This window comes from Artemia sp. Qi Xiang Cuo, chromosome 8, assembly GCF_049724085.1.
Source record: "Artemia sp. Qi Xiang Cuo chromosome 8, ASM4972408v1, whole genome shotgun sequence".
Lineage (NCBI taxonomy): Eukaryota > Metazoa > Arthropoda > Branchiopoda > Anostraca > Artemiidae > Artemia > Artemia sp. Qi Xiang Cuo.
In genome coordinates, this window is record NC_142801.1 from 27,181,515 (window position 1) to 27,208,713 (window position 27,199).

General features: G+C 34.5%; 1 protein-coding gene across 1 annotated transcript in view; it reads right to left on the reverse strand.

The window, feature by feature from the left end:
* Positions 1–27,199, reverse strand: part of LOC148949293 (NACHT and WD repeat domain-containing protein 2) — a 293,776-nt gene that overhangs the window by 19,475 nt on the left and 247,102 nt on the right. Inside the window, exons 20-21 of the mRNA XM_089092914.1 lie at positions 16,252–16,470; positions 8,774–9,072 (exon numbers count right to left, since the gene is read on the reverse strand). Coding sequence (XP_088949040.1) covers positions 8,774–9,072; positions 16,252–16,470 — 518 coding nt within the window. The remainder of the gene's footprint in view (positions 1–8,773; positions 9,073–16,251; positions 16,471–27,199) is intronic.

Sequence of the window (27,199 nt, forward strand, 5' to 3'; positions counted from 1 at the left end):
CCAGGAAAATATTCAAAACTATATTTACTTTTTCTATCTTACACCTAAAAATTATAATTGAACTTTAAATTTCTTTATGTCTGTTGTGAAATAAAGAACTGAAGTGAAAAATTTTTATTTTCTCTGGAGAAATTAGAATTGAATTGTGTTCTTTGATAAAATTGCGAAGAGAACTTGAACTTTTTTATCTTCTGTGAAAAATTTAGAACAGAATTTTAAATTTTTCATCTCTTCGAGACAGATCTGAAATAAAGTGGAACATTTTTATATTATTTGGAAAAATAGAAATGATCAATGACTAATTTTTTTTTTCATTGAGAAAATTCAGAAGAGAACTTGAACTTTTCTTGACTTCGTTGAGAAAATTTTTAATTGAACTAGAACTTTTTATCTTCCGTGAAAATATTCACAAGTATGATATTACTTTTTCCATCTTCCACCGAAAAATTAGAATTGAACTTTAAATTTCTTTATGTCTTTGTGAAATAATGAACTGAAGTGGAAGATTTTTGTTTTCTCTGGAGAAATTAGAATTAAGTGTGTTCTTTGGTAAAGTTCAGAATAGTAACTTGAACTTTTCTTCACTTCGTTGAGAAAATTATAAATTGAACTAGAACTTTTTATCTTCCATGAAAATATTCACAAGTATGGTATAACTTTTTCTATCTTCCACCGAAAAATTTAGAATTGAACTTTAAATTTCTTTATGTCTTTGTGAAATAAAGAACTGAAGTGGAAAATTTTTATTTTGTCTGGAGAAATTTGAATTGAAGTGTGTTCTTTGGTAAAATTCCGATGAGAAGTTGAAGTTTTCTTCGCTTCGTTGAGAAAATTTGGAACAGTATTTTAGATTTTTTATCTCTTCGAGATAGATCTGAACTAAAGTGGAAAATTTTTATATTATTTGTAAAAATATAAATGATCAATGACTAGTTTCTTTTTCATTGAGAAAATTCAGAAGATATCTTGAACTTTCCTTGACTTCTTTGAGAAAAATTTAAATTGAACTATAACTTCTTATCTTCCGAGAAAATATTCACAATTATGGTATTACATTTTCCATCTTCCCCCGAAAAATTAGAATTAAACTTTAAGTTTCTTTTTGTCTTTGTGAAATACAGAACTTAAGTGGAAGATTTTTGTTTTCTCTGGAGATTTTTTTTTCTCTGGAGAAATTAGAATTGAAGTGTGTTCTTTGGTAAAGTTCAGAAGAGAACTTGAACCATTCTTCACTTCGTTGAGAAAATTTAAAATTGAACTAGAACTTTTCATCTTCCGTGAAAATATTCACAAGTATGATATTACATTTTCCATCTTCCTCCGAAAAATTAGAATTGAACTTAAAATTTCTTTATGTCTTTGTGAAATAAAGAACTGAAGTGGAAGATTTTTGTTTTCTCTGGAGAAATTAGAATTGAAGTGTGTTCTTTGGTAAAGTTCAGAAGAGAACTTGAACTTTTCTTCACTTCGTTGAAAAAATTTTAAATTGAACTATAACTTTTTATCTTTCGTGAAAATATTCACAAGTATGGTATTACTTTTTCTATCTTCCACCGAAAAATTTAGAATTGAACTTTAAATTTCTTTATGTCTTTGTGAAATAAAGAACTGATGTGGAAGATTTTGGTTTTCTTTGGAGAAATTAGAATTCAATTGTGTTCTTTGGTAAAATTCAGAAGAGAACTTGAACTTTTTTATCTTCTGTGAAAAATTTGGAACAGTATTTTAAATTTTTCATCTCTTCGAGACAGATCTGAACTAAAGTGGAAATTTTTTATATTATTTGGAAAAATAGAAATGATCAATGACTAATTTTTTATTCATTGAGAAAATTCAGAAGAGAACTTGAACTTTCCTTGACTTCGTTGAGAGAATTTTTAATTGAACTAGAACTTTTTATCTTCCGTGAAAATATTCACAAGAATGGTATTACTTTTTCTATCTTCCACAGAAAAATTAGAATTGAACTTTAAATTTCTTTATGTCTTTGTGAAATAAATAGAATTGAATAAAAACTAATTTCTCTGTTTCATTGAGAAAATTCAGAAGAGAACTTGAACTTTTCTTCACTTCATTGAGAAAATTTAAAATTGAAATAGAACTGCTTATCTTTCGTGAAAATATTCAAAGCTATGATATAGATTTTTCTATCTACTATGGAAAAATTTAGAGTTTGTAAAATTGGTTTAAGAAGCATATTAAGAAAAGAACTTGTTCTGAAATGCCTTTGAAAAGTATTTCTTGGTGTTGGAGCATTCAAAAAGCTGTAGAGTATAGTTGTGGGTGAAAAAGATAAGTACTTCAAGTTGGAAAATGGGTTTAGGAGGAGCGTTAAGAAAGTAATTTGCTCTGAAATGGTCTTTGAAAAGTATTTCTTGATGTTGATGAATCCGAAAATCTTTATAGTATAGTTTTGGGTTAAAATGATCAGGACGTCAAGTCTTAAAATGTTCGTAGGATGGTCCTTAAGAATGGATCTTTATCTAAAATGATATTTGAAAGGTTTATCTTTTTTTTAAAGTCTCCAAAAAGATCTGGACCGTGGTTAAGGGTCAAAAAGAGGAGTCCTTCAAGCTGGAAAATGGCTTTAGGAGGGACATTAAGAAAGTAACTTGCTCTGAAATTGTCCTTGAAAGGTATTTCTTGTTGTTGAGGTATACAAAAATCTTTATTGTATATTTGTGAGTGAAAACTATATGTACTTCAAGTTGCAAAATGGGTTTATGAAGGACATTAAGAAACTAACTTGATCTGAACTGGCCTTAGAAAAGTTTTTCTGTGTGTTGAGGTATCCAAAAAGCTGTAAAGTTTAGTTGTGCTTGAAAAAGATAAGTGCATCAAGTTGGAAAATGTGTTTAGTAGGAACATTTAGAAAGTAACTTGCTCTGAAATGTCTTTTGAAAGGTATTTCTTGGTGTTGAGGTATCCAAAAAGCTGTAAAGTATAGTTGTGGGTGAAAAAGATAAGTACTTCAAGTTGCAAAATGGGTTTAGGAGGGACATTAACAAATTAACTTGCTCTGAAATGGTCTTTGAAAGGAATTTCTTGGTGTTGATGTATACAAAAAGCTGTATTGTATAGTTGTGGGTGAAAACAATAAGTACTTCAAGTTTGAAAATGGGTTTAGGAGTGACATTAACAATATAACGTGATCTGAACTGGTCTTTTAAAGGTATTTCTTGGTGTTGAGGTATACAAAAAGCTGTAAAGTATAGTTTTGGGTGAAAAAGATAAGTACTTCAAGTTGGAAAAGGGGTTTAGGAGGGACATTCAGAAAGTAACTTGCTCTGAAATTGTCTTTGAAAAGTATTTCTTGGTGTTGAGGTATCAAAAAAGCTGTAAATTATAGTTGTGGGTGAAAAAGATAAGTAATTCAAGTTGCAAAATGGGTTTAGGATGAACATTAAGAAAGTAACTTGCTCTGAAATGGTCTTTGAAAAGTATTTCTTGGTGTTGGGACATTCAAAAAGCTGTAAAGTATAGTTGTGGGTGGAAAATATAAGTACTTCAAGTTGCAAATGGGTTTAGGAGGGACATTAAGCAAGTGACTTGCTCTGAAATGGTCTTTTAAAAGTATTTCTGGGTGTTTAGGTTTACAAAAGGCTTTAAAGTATGGGTTTGTGTGAAAAAGATAAGTACATCAAGTTGTAAAATGGGTTTAGGAGGTACATAAAGAATGTAACTTGCTCCGAAATGGTCTTTGAAAATTATTTCTTGGTGTTGTGACACTCAAAAAGCTTTAAAGTATAGTTGTGGGTGAAAAAGATTAGTACTTCAAGTTGCAAAATGGGTCTAGGAGGAACATTAAGAAAGTAACTTGCTCTGAAATGGTCTTTGAAAAGTATTTCTTGGTGTTGAGGTATCCAAAAAGCTGTCAAGTATAGTTGTGAGTGAAAAAGATAAGTACTTCAAGTTGGAAAAGGGTTGATATAAAAAAATACCATGTTAAAAAAATTCAAAAATTATTTCTAAAAAATGGAGGGGGTATGGGGTTCCGATGGTCTTTGGGGGCTCGATGTGCATTAGGGGGACCGGGGGCCGTTGGGATTGGGGTAGGGGACCTCACGACACTGTTCAAATGGAATTTGTGTATTATAACGACCACAGAGTTTCACCCTCAAATCCTCTTCTAAAACATCTTCTAAAATCATCTTACACCCCAAATCATTGGTTTCAGACAACACACATCACCGCCAGACGGGGCCGGGGGAGGCCCTTTGCGGGTCTGTGGGAGGGGCCTTGCGGGCGGAGTGGTCCTTTTGGAGCTTGGGGGGACCTTTTCGGACCCGGGGCTTCTTTTGGGGTTGGGATAGGGGGATTATAACCCTTTGGGGTTGGGGATAGAGGACCTCGCGACATTGTTCAAATGGTACTTGTTTATTATAACGACCACAGAGTTTCACCCTCAAATCCTCTTCTAAAATCTCTTCAAAAATCATCTTTTAAAATGTCTCTAACTGTTTCGCCGAAATAATTCCCTAAAATAATAATATGTTCTGAAAAGATATAATAAAGCCTTAAAAAAGTATTAAAATGGTGGCTCAGGAGCCTTTGGGGCGCCGGGGGCACTTTAGGGGGGGCGGGGGAGGGGGTCCTTTTGTGTCTCAATGCACAAAAAAATATTAAAAAATGGGGGAGGGAAGGGGAGAGGAGGGGGAGGAGGGAGGGGGAGTAGGGGAGGGGGAGGAGGGGTGGGGGAGGGGAAGGTGAGGGGGGAGGAGAGTGAGGGAGAGGGAGGGGGGCCCTTTGGGGGCCAGGGGGGCTTTGGGGCCTGGGGGGTCCTTTGGGGGTCTGGGGGACCCTTGAGGGCCGGGTGGCCCTTTGGGAGCCCGGTGGACCTTTGAGGACCGGTGGCTTCCTTCGGGGTTGGGGTGGGGTATGAGGACCCTTCGGGGTTGGGGTGGGGTATGAGGACTCTTTGGGGTTGTGGTAGGGGACCTCACAACACTGTTCAAATGGAACTTGTGTATTATAACGACCACAGAGTTTCACCCTCAAATCCTCTTCTAAAACATCTTCTAAAATCATCTTACACCCCAAATCATAGGTTTCAGACAACATACATCAACGAAAGACGGGGCCCGGGGAGGGCCTTTGAGGGTCCGGGGGGGCCTTGAGGGCCGGGTGGTCCTTTGGGAGCTTGGGGGGACCTTTGAGGACCAGGGGCTTCCTTCGGGGTTGGGGTAGGGGATTGGAACCCTTAGGGGTTGGGGATAGAGGACCTCACGACACTGTTCAAATGGTACTTGTGTATTATAACGACCACAGAGTTTCACCCTCAAATCCTCTTCTAAAATCTCTTCAAAATCATCTTTTAAAATGTCTAACTGTTTCGCCGAAATAATTCCCTAAAATAATAATTTGTTCTGAAAAGATATAATAAAGCCTTAAAAAAGTATTAAAATGGTGGCTCAGGAGCCTTCGGGGCACCGGGGGCCCTTTAGGGGGGGGCGGGGGAGGGGGTCCTTCTGTGTCTCAATGCACAAAAAAAATATTAAAAAATGGGGGAGGGAGGGGGAGGGGAGGGGGAGGAGGGAGGGGGAGGAGGGTGAGGGAGGGGAAGGTGAGGAGGGGGAGGAGAGGGAGGGAGAGGGAGGGGGCCCTTTGGGGTACAAGGGGGGGGGCTTTGGGGCCTGGGGGGTCCTTTGGGGGTCTGGGGGACCCTTGAGGGCCGGGTGGCCCTTTGGGAGCCCGGTGGACCTTTGAGGACCGGTGGCTTCCTTCGGGGTTGGGGTGGGGTATGAGGACCCTTCGGGGTTGGGGTATGAGGACTCTTTGGGGTTGTGGTAGGGGACCTCACAACACTGTGCAATTGGAACTTGTGTATTATGACGACCACAGAGTTTCACTCTCAAATCCTCTTCTAAAATCATCTTTTAAATCTCCTTTTAAAATGTCTCTAACTGTTTCGCCGAAATAATTCCCTAAAACGGTTTCGCCCAAATAATCCCTAATCGTAACTTCAGCGTATTCCCTTTGTTTTTGGCATCTCTGCGCTGACGCATTTGAAATTACTAAGAAACCTGATTCCCGCGCTAAAACAAGAAAGTTCCTGTTTTTCCATTCTCACCGACAAAAACCATAAAACAGACATAAATTGCTGTTAACATCCATTAAAGTGAGAAAGTTCCTGTTTTTCCATTCTCACTGACTAAAACCATAAAACAGAAATAAATTGCTGTTGACATCCATAAATGTGAGAAAGTTCCTGTTTTTTCATTCTCACTGACAAAAAAAATAAAACATAAATTAATTGCTGTTGACATCCATGAAAAACATCAAATAAATTGACCAACACCCATAACCATCCAAGAAAACATCCATAAAAGTGATAAAGTTCCTGTTTTCCATTCTCACTGACAAAAACCATAAAACAGACATGAATTACTGTTGACATCCATGAAAAACATCAAATAAATTGACCAACACCCATAACCATTCAAGAAAACATTCATCAAAGTGAGAAAATTCCTGTTTTTTCAAGTGAGAAAGTTCCTGTTTTTTCATTCTCAGTGAGAAAACCATAAACCACGTGGTGCTGTTCGGAGTAGCACCTCCCTTTCTACTGATTTCCAGATAGAGAATATGTTTGTGAGGAGGACACTCTCCCACAACCTTCAGGGCAAGGGTTTTAAGTTATACCCTGGGGGCATATAAGGTTTTTATAGAAGACGTTGTCATAGAAACTTCAAGACACGCTCATTCGATTGGAAATTCGAAGGGCTAGTACCCTTTTTAATAGTCGAAAGTGATTGGAGGGAAACTAGCCTCCCAACTCCCATCATTCCCCCAAACATATCCAATCAAAACTTGAGATAGCCATTTTGTTGAGCATAATTGATTTCCAGACAGAAAATAAGCTTTTGAGGAGGACACTCCCCCAGAGCCCTCAGGGCAAGGGTTTTAAGTTATGCCCTGGGGGCACACAAGGTTTTTAAATAAGGTGTTGTCGTAGAAACTTCAAAACAGGCTCATTTGATTGGAAATTCAAAGGGCTAGTGCCCTTTTTAATAGCCGAAAGTGATTGGAGGACAACTAGCCAACTCCCCCCCCCCCCCCACCCACGCCCATCATTCCCTCAAACACATCCAATCAAAATTTTGAGATAGCCATTTTGTTCAGCGTAGGCTAGATGATTTCCAGACAGAAAATATGTTTTTGAGGAGGACACTCCCCCACAACCCTCAGGGCAAGGGTTTTAAGTTATACCCTGGGGGCATATAAGGTTTTTATAGAAGGCGTTGTCGTAGAAACTTCATAAAAGCTCATTTTATTGGAAATTCAAAGGGTTAGTGCCCTTTTTAATAGTTGAAAGTGATTGGAGGGCAACTAGCCCCCCCCCCTCCCATACGCCCATCATTCCCCCAAACACATCCAATCAAAATTTTGAGATAGCCATTTTCTTTAACATAGCTGATTTCCAGATAGAAAATATGTTTTTGAGGAGGACACTCCCACACAACCCTCAGGGCAAGGGTTTTAATTTATGTCCTGGGGGCATATAAGGTTTTCATAGAAGGCGTCGTCGTAGAAACTTCAAAAAAAGCTCATTTAATTGGAAATTTAAAGGGCTAGTGCCCTTTTTAATAGTCGAAAGTGATTGGAGGGCAACTAGCCCCCCCCCCCACACGCCCATCATTCTCCCCAACACATCCAATAAAAATTTTGAGATAGCCATTTTGGTTAGCATAGTTGATTTCCCAATAGAAAATATGTTTTTGAGGAGGATACTCCCCCACAGCCTTCAGAGAAGGGGTTTAAGTTATGCCCTAGTGCCTCAAATTCAAAGGGCTAGTGCCCTTTTTAAAAGTCGAAAGTGATTAGTGATATTTTTTGTTGCTGTTGTTGTTTAGACCAGGGAACTTTGTATCGAAGGATTTGTGATGGGAACTTCGAAAGGGAAACTAAGTATTCCTTAATTAAAAAATAATTTCCCAAAGTAGGCAGTAGCACGCCCGCAGTTCAATTTTCATCAGTACCATATCAGAGTCCAATTTACTTTATACTACTAAGCGAGGAATAGTAAAACCCTTTTTTCATTTGATGTATTACGCTCTTATACAGTGCTAGACTAAAAAGCCAAATTCGAAACAACTTTGGATTCTAAAATAAAAAGACTTTAGATTACATTAGAAAAAAATACATAAATTGAAAAAAAGAAAAAGGAAAAAAGTAAGAAAAAACAAACATAATCACAAAAAATAGAAAACAGCAAGCAGCCACGAAGCGTAAGAGCCTTGCAAAAAGCATTGTTGCGAGATAAACCACTAAGGATTCAAAATATTGAGAAAAGTATGTCCACAAAATAAAGCAATAAAAAGCAATGACTAAAACTCAACTTCAATGTCCATCGCACAAAATTAATCATCACGAAAATTCTCACAGGACTCTTCCAAAACTAAATTCAGAGAGTTCTGTATGAATGATATCGTTACTTTTTTTTGTAATTTGGTTCACAATGCCACGGCAAAAGTATTTTACTAAAATTTCCAAGCAGACCCGCCGTGAAACACCGTACTCGCAGATATACTCATAAGTAGACGATAAAAGGAAAAGCTTCAACAGTACTTTCTTTTGAATTGATAGTTGATAGCATTATGAAGGCTTTATGATTTGCAACTTTCCAAGCAGCAGCAAGGTTCTTAAGCTGGTAGTGATGCTGGTCGTAAGGAGAAGATGGCAAGTGATTATCAGATGAAGGGGAGGCAATGAGTGATATAAATATGATTAATCACAAATCGATATTAAATATAATAAATGGATATTTCCCTACCTTCATACTTTTCCTCCTTACTATGTTGCTTCGATCCAGGGAGGATACTATATCGTTCAATTTTGGTGTTCTCTTCTTCTGGTTTGCAATTGTTTGCAGATGTCTTGTCTTGATCCTTTTCTTCGGAAGAACCAGACAACAGCATGTCTTCTGACTTCGTCGTGGTATTGTATGTTTCCAAATATTCACGAGAAAAACCATCCTGCCGAGTGGGCTGTTTTATTAGAAGAGAAATTTTGTAAGCTTTTGCATCAGAACAAATGAATAAACGTTGACGAGAGGAGTCAAAGGCTAAAGAGCTGCAAAAAAAAAGAGAAAACTGATATAGTAATAGATCAGACGAAAAATTTAATTTGCTGATGGTCAGGATGTGATATTTGATGGCCAAGTTTGTATGTCACCCATGATAGCCTATAGCAAATTGGTCTTAAGCTTTTGCCAACAACAGCTAGCTTTTATAGATCTAGCTTGACGCAGGGAGTCCTTACCGAAGCTAAAAATGGTTACGTAAAAGGTATAAGACAGCTTAATAATCAAACAGTTTGTAGTAACGAACTGTAAGTAAACAGTGACCCATCCCAATTGTGACAGAAAAAATAAAGATCCTAATTTTGACTAAAATATATGCATCAAGAATACCAATTGTATTGCTCGGTGGTGCTTTTAACACGGTAATGGCTAAAATTTGCAAAGAATTACCCATTTCATATAGAAAGATTCATAAATTATTCCATAAAGAAAGGTAGTCAGAAAAGAAAACCCGGCAGAGATTTTATTTTTTGGTTTTCAAAAGATATTTCGGAAAGGCCCTAACTTATGGGAATAACTAACTTCCTATAAATAATGTTATAATCACTTACGTTAGAAACGTCAGAATGCTACACCTTACTGGAATTAGAATCGTATATATATATATATATATATATATATATATATATATATATATATATATATATATATATATATATATATACATATATACATATATATATATATATATATATATATATATATATATATATATATATATATATATATATATATATATATATATATATATATATATATATATATATATATATATATATATATATATATATATATATATATATATATATATATATATATATATATATATATATATATATATATATATATATATATATATATATATATATCCCCATATATATATATATATATATATATATATATATATATATATATATATATATATATATATATACACATATATATATATATATATATATATATATATATATATATATATATATATATATATATATATATATATATATATATATATATATATATATATATATATATATATATATATATATATATATATATATATATATATATATATATATATATATATATATATATATATATATATATATATATATATATATATATATATATATATATATATATATATATATATATATATATATATATATATATATATATATATATATATATATATATATATATATATATATATATATATATATATATATTGTTTAATATTGATATCAAAGACCTTCCCTTTTTATGCGAATGAAGAAATTACACGTATACTACATTGAAGGACCAATGGCTTACTGACAAACTTTAGAAGAAAGGCGAGTATATTCAAATATTAAGTTGAACATTGAGAGTATGTTACCGTGAATGTCCGAAATCTGGTTAATGTCCACACTCAACGGTGGATGTATGAAATTCCTTTTTCTTTGCTTAGATTCAATTAGCTTTGCGAGTCAGCTTTTTCAGGCTTAAACAAGCTCTGATAGTAAAAGTTAAAGTTAGGTTAGGTTAGACTATTTGAATTAGGCTAGATTAAATTTGGTTATCAATATCAGAAATGGATTAAAAACATAAGCTAATCTAAACTAACCTAACCTATCATCATCAAATCTTGCATTAAATTTAAAAAGTTGAATGACAAAGTTGACTAAATCCAAGGAGAAAAACCAAGCGTAAAACTACCACAAATGACCTTCAATAAATAAATGAAACCCAAAACGAATAAAAACTACAATAAATAACCGGGTCAAACTCAAAACGAGCGAAAATTAACATGAGTAGGGCTGAAAACGCCTATGCTTTCGAACAGCCAGAACATAATTTGCTCTTTACTGAAAAAAAATGAATATATATATATATATATATATATATATATATATATATATATATATATATATATATATATATATATATATATATATATATATATATATATATTATTATTATTTCATTACCCATTATTAAACATACAAAATGTTGTAAATGGAGTACAAGAAAAGAAAAAAAAAGTAACATCAAATAACAACAAAACATCCGAAGAAAACTCAACTACAGAAAAACAAGATTAAGAACATTCCTACGACAAACAAAAAAGACAAATTTAAGTTATTGCCACATATAAGGAAGAGAGGCTTGGTTCAAACGCCTTTGCAAATCGAACACGGCGATTCAGTACAGCTATAAGCGGGTCGGCTATACCATACTTCAGAGATATATTCGAATTCCTCATCCAAACTAGAAGACGAAGCAGATACTTGCCATATCTGTAGAAAATAGACCGAATATTGCGGCGATCAGACGAGGTAAATATTATCCAAAACGGAGACAGGGCTAGCACATGTGTTGAAACAAAAGAATTATACACCCTTGCAAGTAGAAAACGTTTAAAGTGGCACTTCATTGAAAAGAGAATTCCATAAGCTCTGCGTGTCTTTACAGCGAACAATGAAACAAGGCAATCGCGGGTTTCTTTAAGATCGTAACAAATTGGAAGGCCGAGGTACATAATCTTAGACAAAGACTTAATCGTATAAATTCCGAAAATAACATCAACTGGTACACTATCTTTAACGCGGCTATTCAATACGAGAACTTCACTCTTCTGGCTATTGAAAGAAAGACCCATGTTACCATACTCCTTACTCAAAACACGGAAAGTTTCTTCGATGCCTATAAGTGTTAAACTCGCGTTCAAAATGTCGTCGGCATAATCGATCAGCGAAACATTGAGACCTCTAAAGATACATGTAGACTGAACCGGTTCTTGCGATGAAACAATACTATTATTGAATAGCGGTGGTGAAGTAAGTTCTCCTTGGCGTATTCCCTTATCTACGGGTATAAGACTAGAAGATAGGGTTAAAGCATTAACACAAGGTACATTTACACGCGCTTTTAAATTACTATACATATTCCTCAGTGCGCGTATAATAGACTTATCCACGCCACGTTTCCGGGCCGACAACAATATCTGAGGGTGCACACCGGAGTCGAACGCGCTGTTGACATCGTGACCTGCAAAATACAAAGTCTCGTTTGATTCATCGGCGTCAAACAACAAATTAGCAATTAAATAATGCGCGTGTTCTCTACTCATTTTCTTCTTGAAACCAAATTGGTTATCCGGCGTGTTACATGTAGCACTAAGCCTATTTACAACAAGCAATTCAAATAACTTGCACAGTATAAGCGCGACAGTTATCGGGCGGTAAGAAGAACACTGCCCCCCGTCCTTTCCCTTTTTTAATACAGGAGTAATTAAACCCGTGCAGAATAGGTCTCGAACAACCCCAGCATTAAAAATCAATTGGTACAGGAGACAAAGGTACTCGACAAGGTTCTGACTTCCCGCTTGCAGATGCAATCCGCACAGGTTACCTACCCCCCTCGACAACTTCTTCTTCAGTTTCGAGAGTGCCTCACTGACTGACGAATTAGACACAACAAATCCAACTTCCCATTCATGTTCCGCAAGACTCGCATCGAGCTCAATAGAAAATTTATTATCCAGACCAGTACTAGGCGATGAGAACTCATGCTTAAAATAATTAACCCACTCGCTCTCACTTGGCAGAAAATCAACTGATTCTTTACGTTTCTTCTTTTTTAGGAATTTCTACATCCGATTGGGGTCTTGCTTTACAGATTTACTACCACATTCAATAATCAGAGCACGATTTGTAGCGAGAGTTTTTGTGAATCTACGCTTAGTATATAATCGGATGGAGTTCACTATACCATGCCTTGGTTGGTCAATATCTATCCACATTCTTAACCAGAATTTCGTGTTCACACACGCATTTACAAGATCCGAATTATCGGACCAGTGGGATATTTCCGAGCCAATCCGAACACGACAAATCGGTACTTCAGCCTTTTCCGCACACTGCAGGGCATGAACTATTTCGCTACAGTATATATTGATCAGTAATTGTTTATCACTTGCTGCAACTGAAGAAGATTTATGAAGTAGATTGTAAGGGACGCGAATTCTTGCTAAAATATAGTCACATACCTTCTGGTACAAAGGGGTATTAATGTTATCCCACATAACTTTCTGATGCCATTTTCTTCCACTGGGTAGATCAGGGTTGTAGTTCAAAGATATACTAGGTGGGAAAACATAACTAACTGATAAGTGGTCAGATGCGCTGATAGACGTATCCACATGTTACTGGTAAAGGGGAACTGGTTGATGAGACCACATTATAATATCAAGAGATGAAGTTGCCCCAGAATTATGCACATACGTGAAATCGAGATCATTTTCTGTTATGTTTAGACCAGCGCATGTAGTGGCGAGTACTTGGGATCTAGGACTTTCCGGATTCAACAAATCACAGTTCATATATCCGGCAACAATGTACGACAAATCTTGGGTGTGACAATTTGCAATAGCGTTTGCTAATTTCCGACAAACACTAAAGAACTTGGAATATGATCTAGATGATTTGTAGTCCTTAGGCATATAAACTGAGAAGATTATTGTCTGTTCAACCTTGATCGCAATAAAATTACCGGAAACTTGGAAAACTGTCGCGCGTACAGACTTTGAAGCAAGGATTGCGATACCACCTGACGGCCGGCCACTACTACTCGATTTCGCACCAACAGCAAAAAGATCGATTGAATCACCGATATTTAAAAGTTCAGTCCCTTCATTAATCAGGAAATGTTCTTGGAGACATACAATGTTATGATTGTTAATTACATTTTTGAGGATAGGTAGTTTGTTGATTACATTTCCATTAATGTTCCAAGTAATCAGACTTAATTCGCGATTCATTTCTTCACTGCAAGTAACTTTTGCGCTTCCGGACAGCTGAAACTGTAACAAGGATGCTTGTCCGAACCACAGAGTGCACATTTGATCGGTTTGCTGCAAGGGTTGTCCTTAGTGCTACTGTGGTTATCCCCACATCTAGAACACTTGGCTTCATTCTTGCAGAATGTGGCCGCGTGACCAAATGCTTGACAATTGAAAAATCTCATTGGAAGAAACAGATATTCAGAGATTGGGATGCGTTCGTAATGAATCACTGAGGGTGATTTAATGGCATTTTCAAGGTACACTTTGAAAGAGAACTGAAGTTTGAACGACCTAGAATTATCCAACTGCAAAGCTCTCAAACAGTTCGGAATAATCTCGCAGAGTTCTTCATCGCTCATATCTGCAGGAACGTGACGTGCTATTCCGTAGAAACATGGTTGTTTCACTTTTGCCTCAACAGATCTATCGTTAGCTCATAACGCCTGCGCAACTGCATTGGCAGACTTCTTATCGGCTAGTACCACGTGCCACCCACTTTTCAACGCTCGCAGTTCAACAATGCTAGAGGAATTGTCACCACATACCTTATCCAAGTATTCCTTTCTCATTTCTGGGTTCCTCAAGTCTTGAGGGGGTTCTTTAGAACAACTGCGTAGGTCGGCTGGGGTGTGGGGGATGCCCTCTGAAACGAGGATCCAGAACTGCTTAGGGGCAACTGAGCAGGGGGACGACCACGCTTGATAACACTCTCAAGCCTGGAATACATTTCGTTTACTTTCCCATTAATAACATCACTTACGTCTCCAGGAACAAAGGGTACTTCATCTGGCTCATAGGTGACGTATTTAGGGAGGGCAAATTCTTTTCGTCGCAATATTTGAGCAACTTCAGAATGCCAGAGATATTGTCAGTCATAATAACTTTCATGCTCTTACGAGTACTAATAGCAAAATCCCTCCATATTAATTCTTTCGCCACTTGGATTTCATCTTTCTTGAAAAATTCTGCCGCTGTTTTCGCAATCTCATCAGACCGATTACCAGATTTCAAAGCTGCCATTATTTGTGGTTATGTTCGTGGATGCGCTCATGCGGGCCGTAACATGGGGTCTTTTACACCGAGGAAGAACGAGGGAAGCGTAGAGCCCGCTACCTATTCCCCGAAATTTAAGGGTCAAAGGACCCGGAAATATATATATATATATATATATATATATATATATATATATATATATATATATATATATATATATATATATATATATATATATATATATATATATATATATATATATATATATATATATATATATATATATATATACATATATTTATATATATATATATATATATATATATATATATATATATATATATATATATATATATATATATATATATATATATATATATATATATATATATATATATATATATATATATATATATATATATATATATATATATATATATATATATATATATATATATACATACACGTATATATATATATATATATATATATATATATATATATATATACTATATATATATATATATATATATATATATATATATATATATATATATATATATATATATACATATATATATATATATATATATATATATATATATATATATATATATATATATATATATATATATATATATATATATATATATATATATATATATATATATATATATATATATATATATATATATATATATATATATATATATATATATATATATATATATTATTATTATTATTATTATTATTATTATTATTATTATTATTATTATTATTATTATTATTATTATTATATATATATATATATATATATATATATATATATATATATATATATATATATATATATATATATATATATATATATATATATATATATATATATATATATATATATATATATATATATATATATATATATATATATATATATATATATAATATATATATATATATATATATATATATATATATATAATGATGTTTGCGATAAACAAAATCAAAGGGGGTTATTAAAAAACTAATTTCTCTACCTAAAAACGTAAAAAAGTGGAAAGATATAATAGAAAAAACATACTTCCTTGGAAAATCATCATTAATTGCTCAAATTTAGTAGAAAAATTTGATTGGTAACTTTAGGAAACTTCAAAACTATTTAAAAGAATTGAAATCCTTCGATAGACCACAGTTTTTTTTAACTACAACTAAAGAGCTCATACTTTTTTTGTTAAATCAACACTAAATATATGTCACATATTATTTTCTCAAACCATTGTGGTGATGTTATTACTATAACTACAATAAGTAAAAATAATTATAAGCAAAACAATAGTGCAAAAACAAAAACCTGTATCCGTCAATTGAGGTAAAAATCGTTCCATTTTCCCAATAAATGATGCAATATTTTGTGCCTTCCTCAGATGATTCTTTGCGAACAATAATATAGTATGAAGTTGGTGATAAAACAACCATTTTAGTAATTTTGTGCGCAGATTCATCAAATAGACGGAGTTCATCAATGCAGTGTTCCTCCACAATTTTTCCTTGCAGGTTGAAAAGAAACCACCTAACAAAATGGTGAACAATTATTATAGTTGAACAAGTTTGGTAATAGTACGTGCTCTGGCACAGAAGAAGTGGGTTTAAGACGCCATTTAGCTTTTCATCGAATTTTCTTAGAGGGGAGGCAGAAAGCTACAGATATTGACACTCAATATTCGGGGAAATAAAACTTTTTAGCACATAGATTACAGATTTATTATAGAAATAATTGTATTTTAGTCTGATTTATTTTGCAACAGCTTCCCTGGCGTAGTATATTTTTTAGTGTTTAGGAGGGTATGCTAGAATGCAGAAAATAAGATAATTGCTGTACACATCCCAAAGTGAGTACGTTAAGCTATTCAAGAATAAGCTTAAGCCCTCTTTTGCAGAAAGATATCGAATAAATGATTTGTTTCATTTAATATAATCCAACAAAATAATAATATGTTGATATATATAATAAACAAAATTACAGGTATGTTTAAGACAGAACTATGCGCTAAAGTAGTAGTGAGACTTTTTTTTTAATTCTTAGGTACATTTAATAGTGGCAGTAAAGAGGCTGAAGCAACTAAATGTTTTCTTTGTAACGTTTAGCCAAATGGAAAAAGAATAAATGTAGTTTTTGAAAAGTAAAGGTTTGATTGTGGATATAACTATGGAGGGAAGGGCAAAAGCTCAAAATCGCTATAGTAAAATCTTAAAACGAAACACTTTCTTGATACAACTTACTTTGGATGTTGTATTTTGTGGGTTTCTTCTTTTTCAATCTTATATCTCAGGATGCATAATGTTTCTAGAGTAGTGATGCCTTTTGGATCTGATAAGACACACAGGGGGCGTACTATTGGAGCTAGTAACCCCTCAATAGGTATGTTACGCGCACCTGGATCTTACGTAATACTATAGTGCACCTTAACTTTGCATGCCAAGATGAGTACAAGTCTAATCCTGACGAGCTGCTGCCACTTATCGTTGTCGATGGTTACCTATATGTGGAAGAAGAAATCTACAGATGGAAGGTTCTTTTTTACATAAAATTTTTATTAATAAACGAAATCAGACATATTTTTTAAGCATTTCACTCTTAGGGCGCTGAAATTTATATTATACAGGTAGCAAAGTGCACGATCAAGAATTGTCTACATAAATGCAGAGACGTTCACTGTAAGAATATCCGCGACATCGAAAAATAAAATCTAATAGTACGTGAAAACCACAGCTTTTGGTTGATAAATCTTGTACTCCATTCGATTTTGAATAATAGATTTTCAACTTTGCTCAAGAAACTATATGTTGTCAGGCGTGTAGAATGCATACGGTAGGCCAAGAGGATTGAAATTCTTCGCTATTTTAAATATGCAGAGCCAATGGCCCGTCTGAAATATGCAGAGCCAATGACGGTATGCAATAGGATTTGTATTTGGACATGTAGGGATCCAAATTAAATACATTGATTATTTAATTTGTGTTCATGGTGCCAAGTCTAATAGACGACTGCCATCAGGGGTAATTTCCCAATTGGTTTTAAATTAATTTAGCGAGATTAATGCTATACTCTCCTCCACCGGTTCGGCAAGGGTTCACTCTAAACGCACAGTGCCCGTTCAGACAATACTCAAATCTTGAGTACCAGATAAATCCAATACAATGATACCATGATTTTCTGCAAACATTTCATCGGTTATACCATTTTCAAATAGTTGTGAATCTCGATTTAGGGATTGCATTGTCAATGCATATAGGGCCCTTTAGTATTTATCAAAGGTTAAATTGTAGAGTGGAATTCCATTTACTTTACATACAAGAGATTAAATTCCAAACACTTCAAATTTGTGTGAAAAATTTGTCTATGATCCCATGGCACTAGCACTTTTTACAAAAGTCAAAGCAAGTTTTGAAGGAATTGCGCCATTTATAAATGACGAATCGGTGTAGGTAAGTGAACCCATAGCAATATGTCGTTGATTCGTGATTGTATTGGTAACGAGCAGCTTGATAATGTTTCAACTAGCTCTTAATTTTGCGATTGCTAAAGCAGCAGAACTAATAACCTGCTGTTTTCGTACATGAAGTATTGCCGAGGTGAGAGAGACTGTTACATCAGGTGCAGGGGCAAATAATTTTCGCAAAAAAAAAATTGGACGGACCAAGCTGTAGCTTTGAAGGGTTGACAATAAAGGATTGACTATACCCTTATCATTGTTAATAGTAGCCCAGCAAATGTAAAGACGGGATTGGCTGTGCATATTTCAAACAGCGAAGAATATTCAATACTTCTATCCTCTTGGCCAACCATATGCATTCTACACGCCTGACAACAAAAACTTTCTTGAGCAAAGTTGAAAATCTATTATTCAGAATCCGATGCGAGTACAAGATTTATCAACCGAAAGCTGTGGTTTTCATGCACTACTATATTTTATTTTTCAATGTCGTGGCTATACTTACAGTGAATTTCTTATCAATTGCTCAGACATTCCTCCATTGAACGACTTTCTAGTTGAAAATACCCTTTCCTACCTGTATAATATAAATTTCAGTACCCTAAGAGTGAAATGCTTTAAAAATGTTTGTGAATTCGTTTATTAATAAAACTTGTATGCACAAAAGACCCTTTATTCCGTAGATTTCTTCTTCCACGTATATGTAGCCATCGGCAACGAAAAGTGGCAGGAGCTCGTCAAGATTCAACTTATATTCATCTTCGCATGCAAAGGCAGGATCACATTTCCTAAGATACAGTATAACTTCATTTTTCTTATTGCTCCTTGTAAAATTATAAATACTATTTTGATTCATATTATAAAATTGAAGTGTTTCAAATTAATTATTTGAAGCAATGTCACATACGGTATTCTCAGATGAAAAATCACTTTCTGTAACAGAGTTTTTGATTTTATCTTCTTTGAACTATTTTTAACAAAATGGCTATCTCAAAATTTTAATCGGATGCATTTGGGAATAAGGGCAGAGGGGGTGCTAGTTACCCTCCAATTTCTTTTCACTCTTAAAAAGTGAACTAGAACTTTCAAATTCCAATCAAATGAGCCCTATATATATGATCTTTGAACTATTTGTAACAAAATGGCTATCTGAAAATATTTATCTGATGCATTTGGGAAAAGAAGAGCGTGGGGGCTAGTTGCCCTCTGATCACTTTTGAACTCTCGATTTCCTATCGAATGAGCCCCTTGCGAAGCTTATGCGATGGCCCCTTCCATATGAAGTACCTCTGGGAAAAAAAATTGAGCCACATGGCCTTTACTATAGGCAACGCTTTAGCATTGCCTCTTATTCCATATAGTGAATTATACTAGCGCCAATTTCGTTATAACCATGCCTTTTTTTTTGGGGGGGGGGGAGGTATTCATAATATACATAGAGGATTACCTGCATATAAGCAGACATTATATCCTTTTAAAATTTCTCGTTGTGTTTGCATCCATTTCGATAGTTAGACTGATATAATTACCCCCTAGCTGCGGAATTTATAGTCCCCAGAGAACAATAGAAAATTACCCTGTCCCACTAGAAGAATAACAAGCCACTGTTTAACGGTAACCCTTTGTTCCTGAAAAAATCAATACCGGTCATGTAACGCTCCGCTCCTTGTTCCTGGAAATAGCGGGAAATGCCTTTTTTTGCCAACAACATAGAAAACAAAGGCCCTCGGCGTGAAGCTGAAAAATATTGGTCTATGATCAATTTTAACTACGTCACTACTTAGGGGGGGCTGAAGGTTTTCCTTACACTCTTAAGTTCTTAAAACAACCCCAAAAAAACTAGGATGTAACGTCTACGTTTGCACTTTGATTTGGTGGGCCCTTCACATAACAATCGAAAAAATCTTGAAGAAAACATTTGCATAAGTAAACGAACAACTTCTATTACGCATGAATGAAATAAATCATGATTTGAAGGGGCAATGAAGGTTTTTCCTGGCCTTTGCGGGTTTTTAAACATAACAACCAAAGAAATCTAGAAGAAAACATTTCCATAAGTAAACAAAAAGCCCCTACTATGTAACAATCAGATTTACTATACAATTAAAGGTGCACTATAGCATTGCATAAGATCCAGGTGCGCGTAATTACGTCTAGAAGGGTTAGTTGCTCCAATATTACACCCCCTATGCGTCTGATTGGATCCAAAAAGGCATCCCTACTTTCTAGTTCTATGCTTTAGTACATTAAACACAAAAAAGGTCATTTTATTGTTTTGTAAGATCAAGCTCTTCCATTTTAAGGTCACTCTTGTAAAAAACACAAGATACCACAGAATTATTTTTCTTGATAAAACATTTTCCTGAAGATATTCTATAAGGAATATTATACCTTCTTTGAACAAGGAACACGCAAAGATATTAAATCTGTATAAATAGAAGATAAATTTAGACCTTTGCCCATCCAAGGCCTCCAGTTCATCTATCCACCAACCGAAGTCTTAGAATAATGTTAGCCAAATTGTCCCTTCTTTGAATCAGAATTACATCAAGATTTTCTATCTGAATGATTTGGAGTAGAAAGTGAGCCTTTAACCACTTTAGTTCCTGGCACAGAAATCGATTTTATTTTACGCTTAAGTAGGGGAGATCGGGATTGACCAAGACACGATGTTGATAAGGACAGTCAAGCATGAGCCCCTAGCAGTTTAGCAAAAATTCTTTAAAAAATAAGATAGCTGCATCATCTAACACTATATAAACATGTTAACTTGGATCTAGATACGCGCAACTGCTTGTTTCCTATTTTGCACAAAGTATTTTTTAACGTAATTTTTTTTTCAAGGCTCTCGGTTTAAAACTTGATAGAGTGACCCAGGCTAATGGATTTGCAATAGGATTTTTTTGTAGAAAAAATATAGCTCACAAGGAAAATTTCAAAACAAACGATTGAATGCTATCTATGAATTATTTTTCAAATTACTTTAATGTTGCGTGAGGACTCATTAGATTGGGCTGGATATGGCAATATGGCAATATGGCAGTTGGTTCGGAAATTTCTATGTCTGTCACAACCAACCCTGTCTCAAAAAGATCTGTATTAAGGGTAGAAAAACACAGATGAATCCTTGACACTAAGTGTCTTTTACTCAGTAGAAAGGAAATGCATTCCATATCCTGACAGGATGATCAGACAGATTATGAAATGTTGACGAGACGGGGATCTCAACCATCCTGCCTCAATCTCAAAATTTATCTCTGATGGTGAGAGACATTTATTGCACTAGCTCCACCAAACGCGGTCAAATCGTGACAATAGTTTGCTTTTATATTGCGTCTGATGTCACTATGCTTCCGGTATATATCTTCCCACTAGTCATCTACTAAGCTCATGTGCTAAGTGGTGGGTCACCAGGATCGCAGGTCTAGCTAACCAAAGCAGATGGGTCAACGGTAACATCTTTCTTGAATCTGTCAAGTATTTTTTGAAAAATACAAAACCTGATAAAATCTACGCTATTTATCTGCATCTAGGTAACGGCAATTTCAAAAGCAAATTTCAACATATGAAATGGCAGAGCTTAGTTCACAGCGTTTTCTGGAAAGTTTTAAGATGGCAAACATTGTGTCTATTTTTTTGTGCAACATGATTTTACCCGTTCTACAGGAGTTTTTCTTGGATCAAGGTTCTTTGCACTCTGTAGTAACAGACAGATCAGTAGTTATGGTGCCTGAAACCTAAGATCCCTGGGATCGCCCGAGTCCTCTCAGACTGAAAGAAGACCTATAGTCACTTCCTGAAATTAATTAAAAAAAAAAAATTTTAACTCATAGTAATGAGCAATATTAAAGTTAAAACGAACATAAATTATTATGTGTATGAGGGGGATTGGCTCCTCCTCAACATTTCGCTCTTCACGCTAAAGTTTTCTTGGGACTTTTAAAAAACCTAGATATTGTTCAAATTAAGCGATTTTTGTTTTTCAGGAGTCATTATTAAAGATTTTAGTTAACATTCAAACTTTAGCGTAAAGAACAAGGCGTTGATTTGAAGGAAACCCCCTCATATACGTAACAATTTCTATTTGTTTTAAGTTTTAATGTTGCTCCTTACTTGAGTTGAAAAAATGTTGTTTTTTTATCAGTGTTTCCAAGAGCAAGTTTTTCCTAGTGCTTGGAAGAGAATGTAGGTTCAAGTCACACCCAGAGTGAAGGGTCCCAAATCTTGCGACCAACTCCGACCTATCTCAATAACCCCAAACCTGTCTAAGGTGCCAGAAACGTTTATATACCGTGAGCTGATGTCACAGGTTTCTCTTTCTCTTGAGCCATAACAGTACGGATACTTGAAAGGAAGCAGTACAACTGTTTACTTAGTGAGAATGTATCACCTTATTGTCGAGTGGCTTGACCGAGGAAGTGCGATAGTCGATCTTCTTCTAGTGGATTACCAAAAGTCTTTGATCTTATTCACCATTTCATAGTTGTGACAAATTTACGCACTATGGGTACACGCAAACATATTCTCCTTTTATAGTGATATATTTATTTAATTAACTTTAAGAAAAAGTTTAAATACAAAAATCAATATGATTCACCCAAAACCAAACGGTTGACGTGGGGTGAAACAGGTAAAAAAAAAAATACATACATATAACGTCATTTAAATTCACTATAATAAGAAAGAAAGATAAAAAGAGAGAAAAGAAAAGAGAAAAAAAAAATATATAAAGAATAATAATAATAATAGTACAGGGACAGCAACTACATACCATATTCATGTTGTGGGGTCGCACTCACAAACCACCAAGTAATTACAATTTAATTTAAATTAAATCAAATCAAGTTACCTCCAAAACAAACAGAACTAGAATTCATACTTACTCAATAATTTTTCTTTCAATTTTGCTTTAAAACAACTAAAATTTTCTAGTTTCTTCATATCATTATCCAAATTATTCCATAAATTTATACCCTTTATAACAAACGAAAACGTGGACCTGGCAGACACTATAGGTGGAGTATAATAATCATTTTACCCCTAGTATTTTGGCTATGTATATTCCATTGGCTGTAAAACCAACCGTTAAAACGCTCCGGCAACTGCTTCATATTGTATCTATACATAAACACTAATATATAAAAATGATGAAGACCCACCGCTGGCAATATCCTAAAATGCCTATAGACTTCTCGAACTGGTTCTCTTTCTGATTTTCCTGATAATACTGTAATAGACTTGTTTTGGATAATTCGCAAAGGATTAACAATTGAAGAAAATGTACCCATGTATACAGAAGAACAATACAAAATATAGGAATGAATTAACGAAAAGTAGAGAAGCCTAAGTATACTAGTTGGAAACATATATTTAAGTTTATAAATTATAAACAAACTACGCACTAAAATCCGGGTTAAAGTTTCAATAGGGGGTTGAAAACTGATAGTCTCATCTATAATAATGCCAAGATACTTTACTACCTTTTGTCAAGCAATCATACCATCTTCATATGCTATATGCTGTATCCATGGATAATAATTCGATGTCCTCGAAAATATAAGAAAATTACTCTTAGAGGGGTTCACCTTTAGCTGATTCTCAACCAACTTGAAACATCATTTAGCGATTCTCTTATACTCTCTAGGGGCATTCTCTCTGACTTTGCGATCACCACTAAAGAAGTATCATCAGCCAACATAGGCACTGTAGCCGCGCTATCCTTTTTGACGATCTCATTCATTCTTGTTTCCAGTGTACTTACAGACTGTGGAAGATCATTCACAAAAATTAAAAATAATGAGGGTCCAAGTACCGAACCCTGTGGAACTCCACACTCAATACAATTTTCACGAGAACCCATTTAACCAATTTGAACATATTGTTTTATAAAAGACAAAAAAGAACCTAAAAACGAAAGAGCTGGACCCCTAATCCCATAAATTTCACACTTCATTAACAGAATATCATGACTGACCGTATCAAAAGCCTTTACAATATCTAAAAATACAGTTGCCACTTTATATCCATTATCTAACGCCATATTAATGATGCTAGTCAAATATATGTTTGCTTGCTCAGTAGTGCGATCTTGACGGAATCCAAATTCTGTAGGAGTAAATATTCTCTGGTCTTCCAGATACTGATAAATTCTGACCGAAAAGCATTTTTCTAGTATCCTAGACATAATGGGTAAAATCGAAACTGGTCTATAATTTTCAACATCACCAGTCTTCCCTCCTTTATGTATTGGTATTACTTTTGCTGATTTAAAACAACTCGGAAACACTTCCTCTTTTAAAAACTGATTATTAAATAAAACAAAGGTTGGAGCAATCACTTCCCAAAATGTTTTCATTACTCTAATTGAAACGATATCAGAGCCAGAAGCGGTACCTTTCATACCATAAACAATGTTTCGAACTTCATATTCTTGAACTGGGAGTAGATTTAAAGAGATTTCCATCTCCTTATGAAGTTAATTTTGAAAAGACTGGTCGCCTGGTTTGCTTATAATCGACTCTTTCACTCTCCATCCAACTGTCGAAAAATGGTTAGTAGATTCTTCACGAATTTCCTCTGAATTTGTAAGACTGGTTCCATCTTTACGGAATATTTCCTGAGGGATTCCAGATGATTGTCCTAAAGTGCTTCTTATCACATTCTATGTTTTCGACGGATTTCCAGATGCCTTTTCAAATTCTATTTTATAATAATCTTGTCTAGATCTTCGCAGGAGTCTGTTTAGGGCATTACGATAACTCTTATACATTCACTCATTTATATCGCAGGGATGACGTACCTTTTTCTCATACAAATTATTCTTCTTGTTTATCTATCTCAATAAACTCGGGGTAATCCGAGGCTTCTTTGAAGGTTTTCTTCTATTGTTGTTAATATTCTTAGAGCATTTATCCAGGGATCGCTTAATTATTTGGTAAAAGACTCTAAACTTAGAGTCAATATTCGCAGAGACTTAAAACTCTGTATTCCAATCCTTATTGGCTAGCTCATTTCTACATTTCAGAAGTGCATCTTTATCGAGTAACATCCTCAGCTTGAGACTACTCTTTTCTGTGGAATTTTTATTATCAACACATACCGAGTAACTTGCAAATACACCAAAATGATCAGAAGTATCACTTATAAGAACACTTGGACTACCCGAAGTATAATTTAAAAATATGTTATCCAGACATTTCGATGACGTCCTCTTAACACGAGTACTAATATTAATAGCTGGGATATAACCAAATGAAATCATCAAGTTTCAAATCGGTCTGTATTTGATCCACTATCCAATAGATCAATGTTAAAATCTCCCATTATAAAAATAGGACTTCGATGTGGGATCTTTTCCAATTGTTCTTCAAGTAATTCATAAAACTCAATAAGAGATCCTGACGGTGGCCTATATACAATCAGAACATAACCACAACGTCCAGACAGCTTTAACTGCCAAATAAAAGACTCAAAAACCATTTCTTTATATATTAAAATATCCTCTCGGACACTTGCCCGTATGTCAGAACATATATACGCTGCCGGTCCCCCGTGTCGGCGAAGTTGACGATTTTTCGTGTAAAGATTATAACCTGAAATATGTAAAGTTCCGAATTATGGTAATTTAACCAAGCTTCAGTCAGTCCAATTACCTGAAAAATAGATAAATTGGAAATTTCATTTATAAGATCTAAACATGAATTCAATCTTTGGCAATTCAAATGGAACACATTAAATGTATCCGAAACATTACTACATACCATCTGCATTTGGTTTACGAATAAATATTTAGAACCTTCAATCTCCAACCTATAATAACCACCAGGCCCACCACTTCCATCAAAAATTTCATTATACCTACTTTCAAAATTTACCTTCTTATTTTCCAGTCCAAATACATTAATTTGTCCTGGAGGAGACTCCAATCTTTCATCCTATATCAAAGCCAAATAGACAAATTTGAGTACGACTCCACAGGGGACACAATTCAATACATTCTAAATATAAATTTATTACATGCTGCCCAATAACAATAATAACACCAATAATAATAATGATATAAAAAAATAACAACAGCAGAAAAAGAAGAAAGAAATATTTAAAAAAAAAAAAAAAAAAAACAACAATGACTCAAAAGGGTACACCTTGCATATTGGGTGCCTTCTCAAATATTTACATTTTTTTTTACGCTACAAAGAATCAACTATGAACTATATGAACCATCAACCATGAACTCCTTCAATTTCCAGCCAAAATGTCTTTTTATCACTAATTAATCACCAGCTACTTCTTAATCAATGGGAACATGAATTCGAACAGCAATTTTTCCTCGTAAGCTTCACTAATTGCCGCTATGTTGGTTATTAAATGAATGATTATTCGGTGCATAATCAAATTCCGAAATCAAATCGGTCGGTGAGTATTTAGCACGTGTTCCGGTAGGGCGATTGAAAAGTAACACAGACGGAAAAGTTTTCGAGATCCAAGCGTCTATTCCTAATTTGCGTAGTTTCCCCCTTTTAATCAACAAATCATTTCTTGCTTTGCGAACTTTAGCTGGGACATCATCACTGAGGTAAATATCATGGAACGACGATACTGCTTTACCTTTTAATTTCTTGGCATTTTCCAAAATATCAATTTTCGATTTTTTATCTGATACTTCAACACGAATAAATTTCTGTTGCTCACTCACTTGGGTTACCTTGAATTGTGGGACAGGAGCCATTTCAAATCCTTCCGTAAGAATACTTTTGAAGATATCCTTCGCATTTTGTTCAGATTCACAAGAGACGTTCCATACAA